At 44.8% G+C, this 16,082-nt stretch overlaps 1 protein-coding gene across 1 annotated transcript in view; it reads left to right on the forward strand.

The window, feature by feature from the left end:
- LOC311112906 (equilibrative nucleoside transporter 2-like) overlaps positions 1 to 15,744 on the forward strand; it is a 30,407-nt gene extending 14,663 nt beyond the window's left edge. Inside the window, exons 2-13 of the mRNA XM_084156045.1 lie at positions 2,619 to 2,675; positions 3,080 to 3,161; positions 4,001 to 4,146; positions 4,443 to 4,582; positions 4,831 to 4,965; positions 5,186 to 5,283; positions 5,596 to 5,665; positions 6,304 to 6,470; positions 6,703 to 6,805; positions 7,026 to 7,111; positions 7,344 to 7,543; positions 14,346 to 15,744. Coding sequence (XP_084012171.1) covers positions 2,644 to 2,675; positions 3,080 to 3,161; positions 4,001 to 4,146; positions 4,443 to 4,582; positions 4,831 to 4,965; positions 5,186 to 5,283; positions 5,596 to 5,665; positions 6,304 to 6,470; positions 6,703 to 6,805; positions 7,026 to 7,111; positions 7,344 to 7,543; positions 14,346 to 14,457 — 1,371 coding nt within the window. The 5' untranslated portion in view covers positions 2,619 to 2,643 and the 3' untranslated portion in view covers positions 14,458 to 15,744. The remainder of the gene's footprint in view (positions 1 to 2,618; positions 2,676 to 3,079; positions 3,162 to 4,000; positions 4,147 to 4,442; positions 4,583 to 4,830; positions 4,966 to 5,185; positions 5,284 to 5,595; positions 5,666 to 6,303; positions 6,471 to 6,702; positions 6,806 to 7,025; positions 7,112 to 7,343; positions 7,544 to 14,345) is intronic.
- Positions 15,745 to 16,082: the final 338 nt, after the last annotated feature.

Genomic DNA, 16,082 nt, shown 5'->3' on the forward strand with positions numbered 1-16,082 from the left:
GATGCGACCTTGCCAAAGCCCCGGATAAACCTCCGATAGTAATTGGCAAAGCCAATGAAGCACTGCACCTCCTTTACCGTGGTTGGAGTCGGCCAATTACGCACGGCTGAAATGCGGTCTCCCTCCATCTCCACACCTGAGGTGGTGATGTGGTATCTGAGGAAGGAGACAGATTGTTGGAAGAACAAACACTTTTCTGCCTTGGCATACAGGTCATGCTCCAACAGTCGGCCCAGCACTCTGCGAACCAGGGACACATGCTCGGCTAGTGTAGCGGAACACACCAGGATGTCATCGATGTAGACCACCCGACCGCGACCAAGCATGTCCCGAAACACCTCGTTCACAAAGGACTGGAAGACTGATGGATCATTCATCAACCCGTACGGCATCACCAGGTAGTCATAATGCCCCGTGGTTGTGCTAAATGCTGTCTTCCATTCGTCCCCTTTCCGGACACACACCAGGTTGTACGCACTCCTGAGATCTAATTTCGTGAAGAAGCGCGCCCCATGCATTGATTCGATAACAGAGGAAATGAGGGGTAGAGGGTAACTAAAGCGAATGGTAGTTTGATTAAGTGCACGGTAATCAATGCAAGGGCGCAGACCCCCGTCTTTCTTCTTCACGAAAAAGAAACTCGAGGAGGCGGGTGAAGTGGAGGGACGTATGAACCCCTGATGCAGGGACTCGGGTATGTCTCCATAGCCTCCGTTTCCGCCTGCGACGGGATATACATGACTCCTGGGCGGCACAGCGTCTAACCGGAGGTTTATCGCGCAATCCCCCGCCCGATGGGGTGGTAATTTGGTCGCCTGCATTTTGGAAAACACGTGCGCCAAATCGAGGTATTCGGGGGGAATGCACACAGTGGAGGTATTGTCTGGACTTTCCACTGTGGTCGCACCAACGGAAACAGCTAGACATCTACCCTGACACTCTCGTGACCACCCCGTGAGAGCCTTCTGGGGCCATGAAAAGGTGGGGTCGTGTAGTGCTAGCCAGGGAAGGCCCAACACAACAGGGAAATCAGGGGACTCAATGTGAAACGTGATTTGCTCATTGTGGGTCTCCTGTGTAATCATAGTGACTGGTGCTGTAACCTCCCTAGCAAAACCCTAATGGTCGATTGTCAAGTGCTTTAATGGGTAATGGAATAGACAGGGGAACCAATAGAATACATAGACTAAGAGCTAAAGACCTGTCCATGAAGTTCCCAGCTGCGCCTTAATCTACCAGCGCCTTACACTGGAGAACTACCGTGTAATCAGGGAAGTTGACATGGATGGTGAAATGCGCAGCAGAGGGCTCTGAACGAGTGTGGGTTTGCGCTACCTGGGGTGACGCGAGAGTGCCCTGCCTGCCGCCTTCAGAACCAGAAGAACTCTGACGACATCGTGCAGCAGAATGTCCTCTCTTGCTACAAGAGTGACACTGGATCTGTCGTCCTCCGTTCTCCCGGAACACTGCACCACCCAGCTCCATCGGAACGTGATCCGGGTTGAAGGGGGGTGAAACAGGCAGGCCCCTTCCAGAACGTCTTCTCGAAGCCAGCAGGTTGTCCAACCGGATGGCCATGTCCACCAGTTGGTTGAAGGTCAACGTGGTATCCCAGCAGGCTAGCTCCCTTCGGACGTCCTCACGCAGGCTACATCGGAAGTGATCGATGAGGGCCCGCTCGTTCCACCCGGACCCAGCTGCTAGAGTTTTAACCTCCTCAGATGGACCAAACTCTCCGTAGTTGTCCAACTCGTCTCCTCCTTCTCTCCAGACCTCGTTGGCCCACTCCAGGGCTTTCCCCGAGAGGCAGGAGACGAGGGAGGACACCTTCTCCCGATCCGATGGAGCAGGGCTAATGGTGTTGAAATACAGGTCCAGCTGCATGAGGAAACCCTGGCAGTGGGCCGCTGTCCCGTCGTATTCCCTTGGTCGAGACAGGTGAATACCTCTGGGTGCTGGTGTGTGGGTGGCTGGATCCGGTCGCTCAGCTGGTTCTGCAGGGTTGCCCTAGCGACTCCACACAGACACAGCATATACACATACTGCTCCAGAACCAGCACTTCTCTTCCTTCAGACAAGCATGCATCAAAACTTTGTTCATTTGCACAATGTCTCTCGTTCACATTCGCTTGTAAATGTCCAAACTCACCCAAAATTAGATTTGATAGCTACTACCTATACTTGTATAACTTTATGAGCTTGATTTCCTTGTCTTTGCAATTAGTTTATTTTCGTTTTGCGCTTGTTAGCATATTTAGCTAGCAGCCTCTATTGAAATTCGCTATTAGTTTGTGCCAATATTGTTAGCATTCTGGTAATAGATGGCCAATGGGCTTTTTTGCATTTTTAGAGCCCCCTTATATACTAAGACGGTAATTCCATAAATCCGGGATGAGAGAAGGACGGTATTACGATATGAAAATCTGAATACCGCCCAACTCTATCTTGGACGTACAGTACTGTAGTAAAGTGGGAATGGCTCCCACTCCTTGCGGCAATGTTCTAGAATGTGAAAAATGACCTGTATTTGTATTCTGTAAATTAAAGTGCTTAGAGAGGATAGACAAATCTACACTTGGTCTTTATGTTGACTATGTACCCCTCTCTTTTGCCCCTAGTTTCAACCGAACCCCATAGCACAGTATGAAGGGCCGGACAGATGCCCCGCGTGATAGGTGAGTGGCTGCCGCTGGCGCCTCTTCCTCATGTGCAAACTAGAAGTATCTACTCTCATTTCCTTCTCGTTTCTGCTTTCACTCTCAACCAGAGTCCTATTTTTATATTTTGAGTTTAATTGCAATGCCTCCAAGCAGAGCAGTGGTGCGGAAAATGAACTTTTGTACTGTTTTTAATCAATTAACGTAGTGAATCTATTTAATTTCTGATGTACTTATATAAAGTTCACTGTTGTTGTATCGTTGTATTTTATCTCCCTGACTGGTAGCACTTTATTTCACGGTACATAAACTACTTGCTAATTTTAAAGAAATAACATGGTAATAAAATGGTAAATACATATCAGAAACCTAAGAATGACATGCTTGTTTCTAATCTTTTCATATTTTCCTCCCGTTCCCAGGGGCTGGTTGGTGGGGATCATCTTCTTCATTCTGGGCCTCGGGACGCTGCTACCATGGAACTTCTTTATGACCGCCTCCATGGTAAACCCAATCTCATATGTCTTCATAACAACAAGGTTACAGTCGGATTAGGGTAACGTAGATCTGATCCTAGAACTGTAGCTTTGGGAAACTTTAGTATTAAAGTTTCCCAAAGCTACAGATCTAAGATCAGATATACTTTGGCTCGGGTTCAACAAGTGCAGTACTTGCCATGCCAAAGTAGAGCATTGGCTTCTTAGGGAATTGTATGTGTTCTGTAACTGTGTGTATTGTACATAGAGGATTAGCTGAGTTGTTGGTATGTTCCAGTCAAGTATTTTGTCCGAGAGGGATTTAGTGTGACTGGCCCCCTGTTGTTATGTAGTCTTGGTGTCCACTAAGTACCTCTATGTTGAAGTTAACCCCTTGTGGTGTGGTTGGAGGCCCCCTTAAGCTATAGAACATCACATGAGTATTCCACTTTGGAGCTGTGTAGTCAATCATGTGAACATGTTGTGTGTGTGGCCTAGCCGCTAAGGCTAAGCTCTCTCTATGTTCAATTGTCAAACTCCACAACTCCTAGGGTTAGCTCATAGGGTTAGCTTTGATTCTTGGTATACAGTACACGTTTGTAGAATGACTAGGCCTATTTGTATAGGAACAAGTGACCACTGATGTACCATTACTGTATGTACTTAGCCGATAGCAACTAACAACATATTGATTGTTAATCTAAACTAAACTGGGTCATCTCCTGAATCCTGTGTGGCTCAGTTTATAGAGCATGCTTGTAACGCCATGAACGTGGGTTCGATTCCTGCTGGGGCCACCCATCCCAAAATGTGGATAAAAGCGTATGCAAAAATACAATTTTATCTCGTTGTCTCTTCTGTCAACAGTATTTCAACAGCCGCCTCAACAAGACAGAACGGAGAAACGGCACGGTGGTGGCCCACAAAGAGTACTACTTCAACAACTGGATGACTCTGCTGTCCCAGCTCCCCCTGCTTCTCTGCACTCTGCTCAACTCCTTCTTCTATCAGCGGTGAGACAGCACTTCTCCCTCAGGTTTACAAGATATCCAAATGCTAAAGAAACAACGTTCTACTGCATACTTGGCTGATAGTCTAGTGTGTGTGTGAACCACCCTTTTGTGTTGGCCATTTTATTCAACTGCAAATAGGTGCAAAAAAGCTAATATGCTTTGTGATACAGTGGATTTTAGAGTGGCCTCAGTTTGAAGTACAAATGTGTAATACTCCGTAAAGGTAGTGTTACTTGCTACTGTCTAATCCAGTGAGATTGTGAACTAACCTTTTGAATTTGTGTGTTTGTGCGTAGGATATCGGAGATGGTGCGTATAGCGGGCAGCCTGGTCTTCATCTTCATCCTCTTCATCCTCACTGCCATCCTGGTCAAGATCCCTATGGAGGAGGACCGCTTCTTCTCTGTTACCATGGCTATCATCTGGTTCATCAACTGTGAGTAGGACATGGTTGTCTGTGTGTGTGGGGGTGATCATTGTGGTGTGTGTGTGTGTGTGTGTGTGTATGAAAGAGAGAAACCATTTGTCACAAGATGTGTGTAATAGCATTAATATAGTGTGCATGAGTAAGGTGTGTGGGGGCGGTATCATTAACTGTTTGTGTTTGTTGATGATGATGATGATGATGATGATGATGGTGTGCACTATATCATTAACCCTGTCTCTTTCTCTCTCTCCTGGTAGCGTTTGGAGCGGTGTTACAGGGCAGTCTGTTTGGCCTAGTGGGTCTGCTGCCTCAGAAGTACAGCGCTGTGTTTATGAGTGGCCAGGGGCTGGCCGGCACCTTCGCAGCTATCGCCATGCTGATCTCCATAGCCAGTGAGTCACACACACAAACAAATATATCAAATATACAAATAACTACTTGGAAATAAACACGCACAGCTCACATCAGAGATGCTCAGTGGCTGACTAGCAAATCATTCAAATGTGGCAAATAGTCAAATGAGTATGATGTGGCCTTTGCAATTCCACTTGGAATTGACCTCACCTTTTTCATTCCTGTGTGTGTGCGCGCGTGTGTGTATGTGTGTGACAGGTGATTCAGACCCTGAGACGGCTGCGTTGGGTTACTTCATCACTCCTTGTGTAGGAACCCTGCTCACTCTCCTCAGCTACATCTTACTGCCTCGCCTGGTGAGTGGCTCAGCCCTACAAAGCCCCAGGACTAGAATGTAATAGAATCACTGATAGATACCACACGTTGGGCCTCAGAACAGACCCTGTATCCCTCAGGACTATAGCTGATCATCATGCAGTATGACATGACTACGTTTTATTTAAAGAATCTGTTTCAAAGGTTGGGGCTCAAAACAGACTTTGTATCCCCCAGGGCTGTAGCTGACCAGCATGCAGTAGGGCATCACTATGTTTTATCTAAGGAATCTGTGTTCAAGTTCAGGGAACTTTCTGTCTGTCTCATTTGGCCTCTGCTCCGGTCTCATCTAGGAGTTTGCCCAGTTCTACTTGGACAAGAGCAGGAGCTATGAGGTGGAGACCACAGACGAGCTGTTGAAAGGTGAGGCTGCTGAAAGCCTATTCATGTTGTGCTCCTATATATCTCAATGACCAACCACTACAGTGCAGTCTGTCACTGCTAGTATTCCCCTTTATACTCAGGGGTTGTATGTATCAAGCATCTCAGAGTAGGAGTTTGGATCTAGCATCAGGTCCCCCTGTCCATGAGGGTCATCGGCTGCCACCTGCCCTCCATCGAGATCCTGCACGACTCCAGGGCAAGGAAGGGTGCAGGAAAGATCATTGGAAAGATCATCAATGGATGTTTCAATGGAAATTACCAAATGTCTAGGAAACCCTCTAGGCACTAGTTATCAGCTCTAGCTTAGTCCAGTGGTGAGGGAAAATTCCTGGCCCTAATCATAACAGATAATGTAGTAGTAGTCTGGTGGGCCCTATTCATAACAGATAATGTAGTATTCTGGTGGGCCCTATTCATAACCGATAATGTAGTAGTCTGGTGGGCACATGCCCCAGAAACTAGTGTCATAGATGGCTCTCCATCCCTCCCTCCCTCCCTCCCTCCCCCAGCATCGGCCATTACTCCCTCACACATTTACCCCTGCCTGTTGATTAATCAATTTGAGGTAAAATTGACAGTTTTCCCTGACATTTTCCCCATTCTTCCTCCCCTGGCAGAGAGTGACACGGCGGTGAATGGCAAGGCCAACGGCTCTTTGGCCAATGGTGGTGCCAGCGGCGAGGAGGTGGAGGTAGAGGGGGCCAGTCCCAAGCATAACTTCCTACCCCTAGAGCAGGCTGAGGACAGGGATCGGAAGTCCACCGTCATGGAGGTGTTTAAAAAGGTAATGCTGACCTCTGTTGTTACTCAAATGTCTATAGCAGAGTCATATATATATATATATATATATATTTTTTTTTTTATATATGGCTCTTGTCTATAGTTGAGGTCCAATTCCCTACCCTTTTCCCAAAGTGTACACTTGTTCACTCCCCTGCATGCATTTAGAAGTAGTGTAAGCATGGACTAGAGAAAGTTTCCACCATATTTCTTACCTTGTCTCTGTCCCTCTTCAGATATGGGTGATGGCATTCTGTGTGGTTTTTGTCTTCACCGTCACTCTCGCTGTGTTTCCTGCCGTCACTGTGGACGTCAAGACCATGTACCCTGGGAAATGGGGTATGTATACACTCTTTGAAAATAGGTTTCAAAAGGGTTCTTCGGCTGTCTCCATAGGAGAACCCTTTCTCGTTCCAGGTTGAGCCCTTTTTGGTTCGAGGTAGAACCCTTTTAGGTTCTATATAGCACCTTTGTAGATATGTATACTGTATGTTTAGTATGCATGTCATGAGACTTAAAACCACCTATTAACCACCCCTCTCCCTCTTCCCTCCATCAGAGCCCTACTTCATCTCAGTGTGTTGCTTCCTCATTTTCAACGTGTGTGACTGGATCGGCAGAACCGTCACCACCCTGGTCCAGTGGGTAGGTGTCTGATCTCATTTGATCTGTGTGGATTAATGTCATTTTATTACACACTTGATAGGATCATGATGGATTATTGTTCCAAGTTTCTCAGTGTTTTATAATCCTCTACAAATATAATTTCTCTCACTTTCTACCACTGCACGAAAGCTTCAGTTATTACTAGCATTACATGTAGTTATTATTATTACTAATCTTATTAGTAACATTTCTCGCTGTATTTGTTCCACAGCCTCCCAAGGAGAGTTGTCTGTTCCCGGCCCTGGTGGTCTCCAGGATGGTGTTTGTTCCCCTGCTGATGCTGTGTAACGTCCAGAGCCGCTCCTACCTGCCCGTCCTCTTCTCCCACGACGCTGCCTTCGTCTTTATTATGATGCTCTTCTCCGTTTCCAGCGGCTACTGCGTCTGCCTGTCCATGTCCTACGCCCCACAGTGAGTAGAAGTAACACACACGGCAGGTAGCCTTGCGGTTAGAGCGTTGGACCAGTAAGCAAAAGGTTGCTGGTTCAAATTCCTGTGCCGACAAGGTGAAAGATCTGCCGATGTGCCCTTGAGCAAGGCACTTAACTCTAATTGCTCCAGGGGCGCACACACGTGCACACTCTGTACGTGACAGTCCACTGTCATAACAATACACCAGTTATGCACATAAACTCAAAGAAAGAAACGTCCCTTTTTCAGGACCCATATTCGTAAAAATCCAAATAACTTCACAGATCTTCATTGTAAAGGGTTTAAACACTGTTTCCCATGCTTGTTCAATGAACCATAAACAATTAATGAACATGCACCTGTAGAACAGTTGTTAAGACACTAACAGCTTACTGACGGTACGCAATTAAGGTCACAGTTATGAAAACTTAGTACACTAAAGAGGCCTTTCTACTGACTCTGAAAAACACCAAAAGAAAGATGCCCAGGGTCCCTGCTCATCTGCGGGAACGTGCCTTAGGCATGCTGCAAGGAGGCATGAGGACTGCAGATGTGGCCAGGGAAATAAATTGCAATGTCCGTACTGTGAGACGCCTAAGACAGCGTTACAGGGAGACAGGACGGACAGCTGATCGTCCTCGCAGTGGCAGACCACATGTAACAACACCTGCACAGGATCGGTACATCCGAACTTTCACACCTGCGGGACAGGTACAGGATGACAACAACTGCCCGAGTTACACCAGGAACGCACAATCCCCCCATCAGTGCTCAGACTGTCCGCAATAGGCTGAGAGAGGCTGGACTGAGGGCTTGTAGGCCTGTTGTAAGGAAGGTCCTCACCAGACATCACCGGCAACAACATCGCCTATGGGCACAAACCCACCGTCGCTGGACCAGACAGGACTGGCAAAAAGTGCTCTTCACTGACGAGTCGCGGTTTTGTCTTATCAGGGGTGATGTTTGGATTCGCATTTATCGTTGAAGGAATGAGCGTTACGCCGAGGCCTGTACTCTGGAGCGGGATCGATTTGGAGGTGGAGGGTCCGTCATGGTCTGGGGCGGTGTGTCAAAGCATTATCGGACTGAGCTTGTTGTCATTGCAGGCAATCTCAACAAGACAGGAATGTCAGTGTTCTGCCATGGCCAGCGAAGAGCCCGGATCTCAATCCCATTGAGCACGTCTGAGACCTGTTGGATGGGAGGGCGAGGGCCATTCCCCCCAGAAATGTCTGGGAACTTGCAGTTGCCTTGGTGGAAGAGTGGGGTAACATCTCACAACAAGAACTGGCAAATCTGGTGCAGTCCATGAGGAAGAGATGCACTGCAGTACTTAATGCAGCTGGTGGCCACACCAGATACTGACTGTTACTTTTGATTTTGACCCCCCTTTGTTCAGGGACACATTATTCAATTTCTGTTAGTCACATGTCTGTGGAACTTGTTCAGTTTATGTCTAAGTTGTTGAATCTTGTTATGTTCATACAAATATTTACACATGTTAAGTTTGCTGAAAATAAACGCAGTTGACAGTGAGAGGACATTTCTTTTTTTGCTGAGTTTATTAACTTCTTCAATCTCATTTTCATGGCTTGTTTACGCACAATCTCTCTCTGGCATGTCACTCTGTTTAAGCACCTGTGACTTAATCCCTTAGAGTCTAAATAGCATAATAACAAAATCCCTGCCAAAATCTGTCTGTTTAAACTAGGAATATTTGTTTTTTTGCATGGGCTGCGTCTCAATCCACCACATCCACTGATGTCGGTCTTCCACATCTGCGGTTGAAGGTGGCTGAGCTACAGCAGTGTTTGTCAGACCAGGAGACATCCCAAAAATCGGTCTTCTTACAAAACGTCTGTAGCGTCCGAACGGTTTGGCCTACAAACTAATATACGCTGAAGGGCGTAAAAATTGTCTGTCCTCGGTTACAACACTCACTACCGAGTTCCAAACTGCTTCTGCAAGTCAACGTCAGCACACTGTTCATCGGGAGCTTCATGAAATGGGTTTCCATGGCCGAGCAGTCGCACAAAAGATCACCATGCGCACTCTGATGGAGTGGTGTAATTAGAGTGATGGATCACGCTTTACAATCTGGCAGTCCGACGGATTAATCTGGGTTTGGCGGATGCCAAGAGAACGCTACCTGCCCCAATGCGTAGTACCAACTGTAAAGTTTGGTGGAGGAGGAATAATGGTCTGGGGCTCTTTTTCATGGTTTGGGCTTGGCCCCTTAGTTCCAGTGAAGGGAAATCTTAATGTTACAGCATTCAATTACGTTCTAGACCAGGGCTGCACAACCCTCTTCCTGGAGATCTACCATCCTGTGGGTTTTCAGTCCAACCCTAATTTAACACACCTGATTCTACAAATTAGCTGCTCAACAAGACCTTAACTAGCTGAATCAGATATGCTAAATTAGTGTTGGACTGAAAACCTACAGGATAGTATATATCCAGGAAGAGGGTTGGGCAGCCCTGTTCTAGACGATTCTGTGCTTCCAACTTTGTGGCAACAGTTTGAGGAAGGCCCTTTCCTGTTTCAGCATGACATTGCCCCCGTGCACAAAGCGAGGTCCATATAGAAATGGTTTGTCGAGATCGGTGTGGAAGAACTTGACTGGCCTGCACAGAGCCCTGACCTCAACCCCATCGAACACCTTTGGGATGAATTGGTATGCCGACTGCTAGCCAGGCCTAATCGCCCAACATCAGTGCCCGACCTCACTAATGTTCTTGTGGCTGAATGGAAGAAAGTCCCCGCAGAAATGTTCCAACATCTAGTGGAAAGCCTTCCCAGAAGAGTGGAGGCTGTTATAGCAGCAAAGGGGGGACCAACTCCATATTAATGCCCATGATTTTGGAATGAAATGTTCGACGAGCAGGTTTCCACATACTTTTGGTCACGTAGTGTATATTCCTCATCTTTCTAATATCTATCTCTCAGATATAGGACAGGCACTTCAAAACAAACTTTTACTATCTGTTTTGCCGTGTATTAATATGTTATTCAATGCATTTCTATTGGCTAATAGCAGTAAGGCCAAATTCAATGTTTTATAAAATATTTTATTTTATATAATTCGGGATACTTAAAGGGGTCCCAAAATTAAAAATCTAATAGCTAAATGATCATTGGTATGACAGGTATGACCATATTAAAACAATTCCATGTGTTAGCTTAGTAGAAACCCAGCTCCCACACCCACACATACTCACTTCTTCTGAAATTCTCTCACACTCACCTGACATACTTTGTCTCACTCAACCACGTTTTCTACCTCAAGCCAACTTCTGTGTTTATTTCCTCTATAACATGTAACACCACAACCATGTACTGACTCTACACAAACACGCACACACACCCATACTGTAGCAGTCAAAAGTTTGGACACACCTACTCATTCATCTTCATTTGTACTATTTTCTACATTGTATAATAATAGTGAAGACATCAAAACTATGAAATAACACATATGGAATCATGTAGTAACCAACATTTTTTTAAACAAATGAAATTATATTTTATATTTGAGATTCTTCAAAGTAGCCACCCTTTGCCTTGATGACAGCTTTGCACACTCTTGGCATTCTCTCAACCAGGTTCATGAGGAATGCTTTTCCAACAGTCTTGAAGGAGTTCCCACATATGCGGAGCACTTGTTGGCTGCTTTTCCTTCACTCTGCAGTCCGACTCATCCCAAACCATCTCAATTGGGTTGAGGTCGGGGGATTGTGGAGGCCAGGTCATCTGATGCAGCACTCCATCACTCTCCTTGATCAAATATCCCTTACACAGCCTGGAGGTGTGTTTTGGGTCATTTTCCTGTTGAAAAAGAAATGATAGTCCCACTAAGTGCAATCCAGATGGGATGGCGTATCGCTGCAGAATGCTGTGGTAGCCATGCTGGTTAAGTGTGCCTTGAATTCTAAATAAATCACAGACAGTGTCACCAGCAAAGCACCCCCAAACCATCACACCTCCTCCTCCATGCTTCATGGTGGGACCACACATGCAGTGATCATCCGTTCACCTACTCTGCGTCTCACAAAGACACGGCGTTGGAACCAAAAATCTCAAATTTGGACTCATCAGACCAAAGGACAGATTTCCACCGGTCCATTGCTCGTCTTTCTTCGCCCAAGCAAGTCTCTTCTTCTTATTGGTGTCCTATAGTAGTGGTTTCTTTGCAGCAATTCGACCATGAAGGCCTGATTCACGCAGTTTCCTCTGAACAGTTGATGTTGAGATGTGTCTTACTTGAACTTTGTGAAGCATTAATTTGGGCTGCAATCTGAGGTGCAATTGTCTCTAATGAACTTATCCGCTGCAGCAGAGGTAACTTCCATTCCTGTGGCGGTCCTCATGAGAGCCAGTTTTATCATAGCGCTTGATGGTTTTTGCGACTGCACTTGAAGAAACTTTCAAAGTTCTTGACATTTTTCGCATTGACTGACCTTCATGTCTTAAAGTAATGATGGACTGTCGTTTCTCTTTGCTTATTTGAGCTGTTCTTGCCATCATATGGACTTCGTCTTTTACCAAATAGGGCTATCTTCTTTATACCACCCCTACTTTGTCACAACACAACTGATTGACTCAAACGCATTAAGAAGGAAAGAAATTCCACAAATTAACTTTTAAGAAGGCACACCTGTTAATTTAAATGCATTCCAGGTGACTACATCATGAAGCTGGTTGAGAGAATGCCAAGAGTGTGCAAAGCGTCATCAAGGCAAAGGGTGGCTACTTTGAATAATCTCAAATATATTTTGATTTGTTTAACACCTTTTTGGTTACTACATGATTCCATATGTGTTATTTAATAGTGTTGATGTCTACACTGTTATTCTACAATGTAGAAAATACTACAAATAAAGAAAAACCCTGGAATGAGTAGGTGTGTCCAAACTTTTGACTGGTACTCTACATTCAATCATCATATACGCTGCTGCTACTCTGTTTATCATATATCCTGACGCCTAGTCACCTTACCCCTATACATATCTACAGTTGAAGTCGGAAGTTTACATACACCTTAGCCAAATACATTTAAACTCAGTTTTTTACAATTCCTGACATTTAATCCTAGTAAAGATTCCCTGTCTTAGGTCAGTTAGGATCACCACTTCATTTTAAGAATGTGAAATGTCAGAATAATAGTGGACAGAATGATTTATATCAGTTTTTATTTCTTTCATCACATTCCCAGTGGGTCAGAAGTTTTACATACACTCAATTAGTATTGCCTTCAAATTGTTTAACTTGGGTCAAATGTTTAGGGTAGCCTTCCACAAGCTTCCCACAATAAGTTGGGTGAATTTTGGCACATTCCTCCTGACAGAGCTGGTGTAACTGAATCAGATTTGTAGGCCTCCTTGCTCCCACACGCTTTTTCAGTTCTGCCCACAAATGTTCTATAGGATTGAGGTCAGGGCTTTGTGATGGCCACACCAATACCTTGACTTTGTTGTCCTTAAGCCATTTTGCCACAACTTTTTAAAGTATGCTTGGGGTCATTGTCCATTTGGAAGACCCATTTGCGACCAAGCTTCCTGACTGATGTCTTGAGATTTTGCTTCAACATATCCACATAATTTTCCTTCCTCATGATGCCATCTATTTTGTGAAGTGCACCAGTCCCTCCTGCAGCAAAGCACCCCCACAGCATGATGCTGCCACCCAAGTGCTTCACAGTTGGGACGGTGTTCTTCGGCTTGCAAGCTCCCCCTTTTTCCTCCAAACATAACGATGGTCATTATGGCCAAACAGTTCTATTTTTGTTTCATCAAACCAGAGGACATTTTTCCAAAAAGTATGATCTTCTGTAGCTCAGCTGGTAGAGCACGGCGCTTGTAACGCCAAGGTAGTGGGTTCGATCCCCGGGACCAACCATACACAAAAATGTATGCGCTCATGACTGTAAGTCGCTTTGGATAAAAGTGTCTGCTAAATGGCATATTATAATGATATTATTATCTTTGTCCCCATGTGCAGTTGTAAACCGTAGTCTGGCTTTTTTATGGCAGTTTTGGAGCAGTGGCTTCTTCCTTGCTGAGCGGCCTTTCAGATTATGTTGATATAGGACTTGTTTTACAGTGGATATAGATACTTTTGTACATGTTTCCTCCAGCATCTTCGCAAGGTCCTTTGTTGTTGTTCTGGGATTGATTTGCACTTTTTGCACCAAAGTACGTTCTCTAGGAGACAGAACACGTCTCCTTCCTGAGCAGTATGACAGCTGGTGGTCCCATAGTGTTTATACTTGCGTACTATTGTTTGTACAGATTAATGTGGTACCTTCGAGCGTTTGGAAATTGCTCCCAAGGATGAACCAGACTTGTGGATGTCTGCAAAAAAATGTCTGAGGCCTTGCTGATTTCTTTTGATATTCCCATGATGTCAAGCAAAGAGGCACTGAGTTTGAAGGTAGGCCTTGAAATGCATCCACAGGTACACCTCCAATTGACTCAAATTATGTCAATTAGCTTATCAGAAGCATCTAAAGCCATGACATATTTTTCTGGAATTTTCCAAGCTGTTTAAAGGCACAGTCAACTTAGTGTATGTAAACTTCTGACCCACTGGAATTGTGATACAGTGAATTATAAGTGAAATAATCTGTCTGTAAACAATTGTTGGAAAAATGACTTGTGTCATGCACAAAGTAGATGTCCAAAACTTGAAACCAAACATACTGTATATGCATACTGTATTTATGTGTATATTGTATGGCACATCATATCTATCAGTATGTGTCATCCTCTATTTAGTCTGCTCTCTCTCTGTCTCCTCCCAGGTTGGTGGCATCCAAAGATGCAGAGACGGCCGGGGCCCTGATGACTTTCTTCCTGGCCCTGGGCCTCTCCATCGGGGCCGCCCTTTCTTTCCTACTGCGCCTACTGGTCTAGACACACACACCAGAGGGACCACCACCATCCGTCACCAGCCCCTGTTGTTTTGAGTGACGGTCACCTCCATGGCCATTCGTAAATTGAGCGACCACTGCCACCAAATGCCATTTTCATACGTAGAAGGACCTAGGCTGGGAATAGAGAGCTGCATACCGATAAAGCCTGCATCAAAATGACGTTAGTACTGACCACGATAGATATTATACAAGGGATTGAGTATTACCTCTCCAGCTGCCACATACATACACTATACTCACTGAAATAACTGAGAGAATGGCCTTAAGAGGCGACTTTAAGGGAATAATGCTACCTACTTCACAAGTGGTTTACAGTGATAAGAAGGCAGCACTGGTTGCCTCATCAGAATAATGGACACAGTCAGTGCCAAACCGCTTTAAACTTGGGACGTTTTCATAATTTTTGAGTTGGACCATTTTAAGGAGTTTTTTTGTATAACATTATTTGTTTTCTTAGCTGTAGAGCTTTTATGTAAAGGCACTAACCTTAGTCAAGTACTGTAGCTGTATGGGTTTTTAGAGAACTAATGGATTGTTCAACAAAGTAGTTCAATTTATTATGATCCTGCCTAGGAACGACATCAGAGCAAATCATACGATTACCGGCTCTGAAGTTGAAGTACTTATTCTTTTCAACTTTTTATTTGATTTAAAACTTCTGTTTCGGTTTTGATATCATGATTACAGCTAGGTCTCGTCATTATTGTTATTTACACATCAGAACAAAGTTACCATATTTCACATTTCAGTAACGGGCACGGAGCTCCACTCAGACGTCAGCAAGGTGGAGGTGGGGTACTGGTATGGACTGGTATTATTAAAGATGGAGCTAGTTAGACCTTTTCAGGTTGAAGATAGACTCAAACTCAACTCCCAAACCTACTGACAGTTTTGAGAAGACACTTTGGACAATGCTCCATCGCATGCATCGAAGTACTCCACTGCATGGCTAGCCAGTAAAGGCCTTAAAGATGAAAGAATAATGACATGGCCCCCTTCCTCGCCTGACCTAAACCCTATTGAGAACTTGTGGTCCCTTCTTAAACGGTCGATTTACGGTGAAGGAAAACAGTACACCTCTCTGACCATTGTCTGGATGGCTGTGGTTGCTGCTGCACAAAAAGTTGATCGTCAACAGATCAAGAAACTGACAGACTCCATGTACTGTTATTGAAAAGAAGGGTGGCTATATGTTTATTTGTAAATGTTGAGTTGTTTGTTTTATTATTCTCACTTTAACAGATGAAAATAAACAAGTGAGATAGGGAACTTTTTGTTTTTCATTTAGTGGCCTGTAATTTTCATCATAGGTACACGTCAACTATGACAGACAAATTGAGGAATAAAAATTCCAGAAAATCACATTGTAGGATTTTTTAAGAATTTATTTGCAAATTATGGTGGAAAATAAGTATTTGGTCACCTACAAACAAGCAAGATTTCTGGCTCTCACAGACCTGTAACTTCTTCTTTAAGAGGCTCCTCTGTCCTCCACTCGTTACCTGTATTAATGGCACCTGTTTGAACTTGTTATCAGTATAAAAGACACCTGTCCACAACCTCAAACAGTCACACTCCAAACTCCACTATGGCCAAGACCAAAGT

Source organism: Coregonus lavaretus, assembly GCF_964263955.1.
Source record: "Coregonus lavaretus genome assembly, chromosome: 39".
NCBI lineage: Eukaryota > Metazoa > Chordata > Actinopteri > Salmoniformes > Salmonidae > Coregonus > Coregonus lavaretus.